The sequence below is a fragment of the Carlito syrichta genome, unplaced genomic scaffold, assembly GCF_000164805.1.
Source record: "Carlito syrichta isolate Samal-C Ts95f unplaced genomic scaffold, Tarsius_syrichta-2.0.1 Scaffold305151, whole genome shotgun sequence".
Taxonomy (NCBI): Eukaryota; Metazoa; Chordata; class Mammalia; order Primates; family Tarsiidae; genus Carlito; species Carlito syrichta.
Window position 1 is genome coordinate 34,879 of NW_007249247.1, and position 7,059 is coordinate 41,937.

The 7,059-nt window shown below is 54.1% G+C and overlaps 1 protein-coding gene across 6 annotated transcripts in view; it reads left to right on the forward strand.

Moving 5' to 3' along the window:
* Window positions 1-5,467, forward strand: part of PITX2 (paired like homeodomain 2) — a 24,678-nt gene extending 19,211 nt beyond the window's left edge. For 5 of the 6 annotated variants that reach the window (XM_008061223.1, XM_008061226.1, XM_008061225.1 and 2 more), the window contains 2 exons: window positions 1,526-1,731; window positions 4,209-5,467. In XM_008061223.1, coding sequence (XP_008059414.1) covers window positions 1,526-1,731; window positions 4,209-4,772 — 770 coding nt within the window. In that variant the 3' untranslated portion in view covers window positions 4,773-5,467. Of the gene's footprint in view, window positions 1-6; window positions 671-1,525; window positions 1,732-4,208 lie in introns of those variants that run through there. The other variant, XM_008061221.1, reaches the window with a different exon arrangement.
* The last annotated feature ends 1,592 nt before the right edge of the window (window positions 5,468-7,059 follow it).

Below are 7,059 nucleotides of genomic sequence, written 5' to 3' on the forward strand. Positions count from 1 at the left end.
TCTAATATCAGCTACCTGTCCCTGTCACTCTTGACACTTCGCTGTCAGGGCTGCCGCGCGGGGGGCGGGCAGAGCGCGGCCGGCGTTAGCTTTCCTTATTGGAGGGGTTCTTGGGGGAGGGAGGGAGGGGAAAAGGGGGTCTTTGCCCACTCTTGTTTCGCTTTGGAGCTTGGACGTCTGCTCCCCAAAGACGCTGCGCCCGGTGCCCTGCTGCCCACATCCCCATGTCTCCGTTCGCCCGCTGACTTTCGGCCTCCGGACTTGTTCGCTCTGAGCCTTCCGGAGGAGACGGGGGCGGCTTGGCTCGAGGACTCGGCGGGGGTGGCGTCCCCTGGCTCGGCCCGCGGCGGCCACAGCGGGGAGACTCCTCGCCTAGAGCGCCACCCGGAGCGGGCGGCGGCGGCCACCGGGGCTCGGCGGGGCAGTGGCCCAGGACGAGGCGAGCGGCGCTCTCCCTCGTCCATGAACTGCATGAAAGGCCCGCTGCACTTGGAGCACCGAGCAGCGGGGACCAAGCTGTCGGCCGTCTCCTCGTCCTCCTCCTGTCACCATCCCCAGCCGCTAGCCATGGCTTCGGTCCTGGCTCCCGGTCAGCCCCGCTCCCTGGACTCCTCTAAGCACAGGCTGGAGGTGCACACCATCTCCGACACCTCCAGCCCGGAGGCCGCAGGTAAGGCGCCGCGCCGCCCCGCGGACGCTCGGGCTCAGCCGCCCCCGCCGCCTGCTCACTGGCGCCCCGGTGAAGTCAGACCCTCCTGGGGGAGGCGTGGTGGGAGGGGTCGTTCTGCTGGCTTTCCGCAGAACTTCCGGGGGCCGGAATTCTGATGACCCCGCATCCCTTTGGTTCTACGTCCCCCGGCCGGGCTCGGGAGGCGCGAACGGCGCGAGCCGAGCAATCCCGCCGCCCTCTCTGCCCTTTCCTGGCCTCCTTTCTGTTTCCTGGGTCTCAAAAATCCCAGCATCTCCACTCGAGGACGTTCAGAGGCCGCCCCACCTCTGCCCCGGTCCTCTCGGCTATAGTTGGCTCGCGAGCCGCTCCCATCGTTAGAAAAGTTTGTCTGAAACGACTCAGAAATGCTCATCGAGAAGAGGCATTTTGTTTTCTAAAGGGCCGGCGAACTTGCGTGCCTCCCCGTAACCCCACATCCACTTTTCCCAGCCTTCCGAAACCGCATCGAAATCTGAGCTTCCTGCGGGGGGGGGGCAGCTCGGTATAACGCGCGCGTGTGCGTGTCCCGGGAGATTTGGTGTGTCTGCGCAGAGGTGTATAAATATACTTGAAAGCACAGGCTGTAAAAAATGAATGTGCCGCTGCAGTGAGATAAACATGTAAATAAAACGTGCGGCGCCGGGGGAGGGGACGAGATGGGACTCGCACGCCCACACTGTCGCCTGCACGCCTCGCACACGCTGCTCCCGCGCGGGGCAGCCCCGCTCTTCCCAGACCTCTGCCGCCGGGTCCAGTTGGAGTTCGCAGGCTGCTGGTGGGCATGCTGAACGCAACCTTTGTGTGTTTCGTTTTCAGAGAAAGATAAGAGCCAGCAGGGGAAGAATGAGGACGTGGGCGCCGAGGACCCGTCCAAGAAGAAGCGGCAACGGCGGCAGCGGACTCACTTTACCAGCCAGCAGCTCCAGGAGCTGGAGGCCACTTTCCAGAGGAACCGCTACCCGGACATGTCCACGCGCGAAGAGATTGCTGTGTGGACCAACCTTACAGAAGCCCGAGTCCGGGTAGGAGCCAGCGCGGAGCCTGGGTGGGATGAGGGCAGAACATCGTGGTGGTGCAGGCCGTGTAGACCAGGGGAGTGTGGGCCCCGGACGGCGCCGGTGGGGGGCAGCTTTGCAAAGACCGAAGGCCTCGCGGCGGCCAGGTTACGCGATTACAGCTCCCCCTTCCGAGGCCGACTGGGCTGCGGGCCCGGCGCAGGCGCCTGGAGCCACCCCGGCTCAGTGCCCCGCCATCCCGCGCCCTACCGAGCTGGGCCGCGTGGGTATTCCCCTGCACTGGGCGTTGTGTTCCTGGCCTGCAATCGCCAGGCGAGAGCTAATAAAATCCCTCCCGGGCCAGGAGCCGCGAACAGGCTCCAACCTGTGTACCTTTAACAAGGAAAACCCGCCAGAGACACGCGAGGGTTGGCCCTTCCTGGGAAACCTTCGCGCCGGGCCTGGCCCAGCCTTTTCTCTCCTCGGCTAGTGCTCCTTAGAGTCTTTGCGGGCTTTTCGGCCATTCAGCTCTCTCCCACAACTTGTTCTCTGGTTTTGTAATCTCCGGACGTAGGGTTTTAATACACAACTATTCTGCTAGTCTTCTTACAAGGAAAAAGAAAAAAAAAGAAGAAAGATTTTTCGATTTAGTTTATTTATCATCTCTCTGGAGAACTCTTTGGAAATTTATACGCCTCTACTCTTAATTATAATCATAGTTTTATTTTTTTAAAAGGGCTTACCTTAACTTTGTAGTAAATCTGTACTTTAAAGATTGGCAAAAATGAGCTTAAATAAATTACCCAACAGCGACGTCCTCGTTTATGCCGGTCAGTGGAAAATTCCAAATCTGTTACGATTCTGGAAGCAGAAAATAGAATCCAGCAGCATCTAGAGGCTTTCTGTTTTAAAAAATATATATATGTACATAAAGTGTTCTGGATAAAAAAATAAAGCCCCCAGTTAGAGCAGAGAAAGCAGCAAGAAGAAAACAGATAACAACAATGATGAAAATTATAAAGACCAAAATGCGCTCCCAATGCAGAGAGAACGAAGGCGCTCTGGGTGCATTTGTGCAGGGTATAAGGCTATGCTGGTAGATAAAAGAGCCGGAGTGAAGCTGGAAATGGTTTTAGTTTAACTGCCCAGAGTCAGCGCTCGCGCCGGGGCCGCGTGGTTTTGCTTAAGGTCAGTCTTTCATTAGCCTCTTGCGCATCTGGGGAACGGGTCTCGCACGTACACTTCTCGGCTGGGCAAAGTTTAGATGGCCTAGGATAGAAATGGCAAGTAATTAAAATAAAAACGCAATCCATGGGCTTTCTGGAATCCTTCGGAAAAGCCCTCGCACCCCAGCCGCTATGCGGCGGTCCCTCCCTGGCCCTCTGCAGCCGCGACGCTGGGCTCTCCCTCTGCTGCCTCCTTCCAGGGCGGCTGTTTGTCCAGCCAAGTGGGAGTGAGGCGTGCTTTTTATAGCAGTCGGGTGCAAAGAGGAAGGGGGATAAAAAGGAAATCGAGAATGAAAGGGAAAAAGGGGAAGAAAAAAAGCGGATTAGGCGGCCGGGCCCGGTGGAGATGTGTAATGTGAATCGTCATCGGTGTCAGCTCGGAGATCTCAGGCCAGGCCTTGCTCCAGTACACAAAAGCCGCCGTCTGGGGCGACGGGCGGGCCCGATGTGGATTGGAAGCGGGGTTGTGGCGGGGCCACCGGACGCGGGTGGGGGTCGACCTGCCTGGGCGGCCGCCTGCAAGACCACACGATCGGACTGGGCCCTGGCGGAGCTGGGCCGGGCGCGCGGATCTGGCTTGCTGGTGGGCGGAGGGTGAGAAGGAATCTGCCCACCGACTTTTTCTTGGTTCCCGGAGTTTTACGCGCCAAGCTTATGGAGTTGAGCTGACGGGGACGTGGTCTTTTGCTCTGCATTTGGATGTTTTGCTGGGCGGGGAAGTGTATCGCGCCCGGCCTGGTGGATGGAGCACGTTCCAGGGAGTGGGGGACAACAAGGGAGGTCAGGCAGGGAGGGAGGAGCAGTCCTCGGGGCCCTCGCAACCCCTTCTCCTCATCCCCGGGTCTGTGGCTTTGGGATGGAAGCAGGTTTGCAAGGTGGCCTGGGCGGGGGGCGGGGTTGGGCGGATAGCCTGCTGCGCCGCGTTTATTTTACAGTAAGTGTTTTTGGCCCCGGAGAGAAGCCTGGGTTTAGTGATCAAGCGGCCCAGAGGCCGCCGGGCGCTCGGGTGGGGTTTGTGGCGCAGCTCAGAGCCCCAGCTTGCCGGCAGCAGCCGGCGGGGCAGGCCTCCCGCGCTTGGCCGAGGATGGCGCTGGTAACCAAGTGCTGGCCTCGGCAGCGTGGGGTGCAGGGCGAGGAGGGGGGGGGCTGAGGAGATGTGGGGCGGCCAGGGGGCGTGAGCACGCGTGTCGGGGCTTGGCCTCTGACGCTTTCCCGGATCGAGGTTTTATTAATCCGCGCTGTGGCATCTGTTTGCTCCCTTGCCCCAACCGTCCTCAGGTTTGGTTCAAGAATCGCCGGGCCAAATGGAGAAAGCGGGAGCGTAACCAGCAGGCCGAGCTGTGCAAGAACGGCTTCGGGCCTCAGTTCAACGGGCTCATGCAGCCCTACGACGACATGTACCCGGGCTACTCCTACAACAACTGGGCCGCTAAGGGCCTCACGTCGGCCTCCCTGTCCACCAAGAGCTTCCCCTTCTTCAACTCTATGAACGTCAACCCCCTGTCATCCCAGAGCATGTTCTCCCCGCCCAACTCCATCTCGTCCATGAGCATGTCGTCCAGCATGGTGCCCTCAGCGGTGACGGGCGTCCCGGGCTCCAGCCTCAACAGCCTGAATAACTTGAACAACCTGAGCAGTCCGTCGCTGAATTCTGCGGTGCCGACGCCCGCCTGCCCTTACGCGCCGCCGACTCCTCCGTACGTTTACAGGGACACGTGTAACTCGAGCCTGGCCAGCCTGAGACTGAAAGCAAAGCAGCACTCCAGCTTCGGCTACGCCAGCGTGCAGAACCCGGCGTCCAACCTGAGTGCTTGCCAGTACGCCGTGGACCGGCCCGTGTGAGCCGCACCCTCAGCACCGGGATCCTAGGACCGTGCCGGATGGGGCAGTTCCGCCCTTGAAAGACTGGGAATTATGCTAGAAGGTCGTGGGCACTAAAGGAAGGGGGAGAAAGAGAAGATATATAAAGAAAAGGAAACCACTGAATCAAAGAGAGAGCTCCTTTGATTTCAAAGGGATGTCCTCAGTGTCTGACATCTTTCACTACAAGTATTTCCAACAGTTGCAAGGACACATACACAAATGTTTGACTGGATATGACATTTTAACATTACTATAAGCTTGTTATTTTTTAAGTTTAGCATTGTTAACATTTAAATGACTGAAAGGATGTATATATATCGAAATGTCAAATTAATTTTATAAAAGCAGTTGTTAGTAATATCACAACAGTGTTTTTAAAGGTTAGGCTTTAAAATAAAGCATGTTATACAGAAGCGATTAGGATCTTTCGCTTGCGAGCAAGGGAATGTATATACTAAATGCCACACTGTATGTTTCTAACATATTATTATTATAAAAATGTGTGAATATCAGTTTTAGAATAGTTTCTCTGGTGGATGCAATGATGTTTCTGAAACTGCTATGTACAACCTACCCTGTGTATAACATTTCGTACAATATTATTGTTTTACTTTTCAGCAAATATGAAAAAAAATGTGTTTTATTTCATGGGAGTAAAATATACTGCATACAAATTGGTCTGGATTCTTTCTGCCCTCCTCTGACACTTGGCCAGGGCATCAGAGCCACTGCCTCCTAAACAAACCAGTTCCCTCTGCCTGCCTAGTTTGATGTACACAGCAGCAGTACTTACTTAAATTTTGTAAAAAATAAATTATACCCATCTAGCAGAAACTAAAAAGAAAAGAAAGGCACTCCCAGGTTTTGTTTTTCTCAAAAAAGAGGGGTGCTGCAAAGTCTGGTCTTACCTTTCCAATCTACCTAGCTCAAGCCCAAAGGATTCCATTATTGCTAGCAAGTAGTATAAGAGAGAAAGAAGAAAGGGAAAAGAAATTTAGAAAGTCCTCCAGCTTGGAATGGTTCTCAAGTTTACTCCTTTAGTGGAGAAACCCACACTTCTAGTAAATTGTTCTGGAGAAATATTTGCATGAATACATGTACAGTTTATACACATTCCTCTCAGGATGAATACACCTATAATAAATTCACAAGGAAACACCTCCAGTTCAAAATATTTAGGCCTCCACGTTTATCTTTCAGGCTTAAGTAGAGAGATCCTTCATGTTATATTGCATTACTATTTCCAAATCCTTTGGAGACATTAAAAGAAACAAAGACCAAGTCTAATAACTGCAGCCCTTCAGTGTCTCAAAGAGCCCAGGGGTTGAGAGGTTAGAGTGGAGTTTCCTGAGTCTTGTCGAGCAATATGTAGTTGAGGCAAAGGTCATGCTCTCCGTGTTTTGTTTTAAATAATATTGACCCATTAATTCTAAACCTGCTTGTTCCTGAAATTATACAGGATTATAGTTTGCAAACTGCGGGACAATGAAGCAAATCAAGATGAATTACAGTCCTGGCCCGCCCTCCCATCCTCTGACATCTAAACGGGGAATGAGGTCGGTGTGAGTGTTTAAATGAACTTAAACACCCGCTCCTCCTTTATCGGTGGTTTTCAGCTCTTCTTTTAAAAATGTGAAATTTTATTTCATAATAAATAGAAGCAAATAAGACTTAGTCCCAAAACATTCATCCCTGTGACGCTAGGAGGGTCGTTGGGGGTGGGGGAGAGGGCCGAGATCTTTTGTTATTCTTGTCACCACCCCCAACTCACGTGCGCGGGGACACACACACACACACACACACACACACACACACACACACTCAGTGGGTGAGGATAAACACCTCCCTGGGAAACTTAGAGAGAAAAGTAGCCGCCGGTTTCTGGAGTCGAGAAAATCTGTGTTTTCGCGCCTCCGTTGCTTTTATCTGACTGAAACTTTACCTAGAAGCTTTTGAAACTCAGACACTGAGTCTTTGTTCTGCAAGAAACTGCTGCTGCCACTTAAAGAGATCGCAGATAATGTCCCCGATTTAAGATCAGCGCTCAACTCACTTTAACTTTCTTTCTTTTTTAAAGCTCTGCCTCAGACCTGCTGCGGAATCACGCGGCAGTTGGGGGCAGATAAAAGCCCTTTGGACGAGGGTCACCTCCGTCCTTGTGGTTCACTTGCGAGCAGTGGAGAGGAAAACGGTCCCCACGGGCGGACTTTGGCTTCTGGGGAGCTGCGGGGCCCATCGGTCCCGGCCTCTCCGCGCCTCGCCGGTG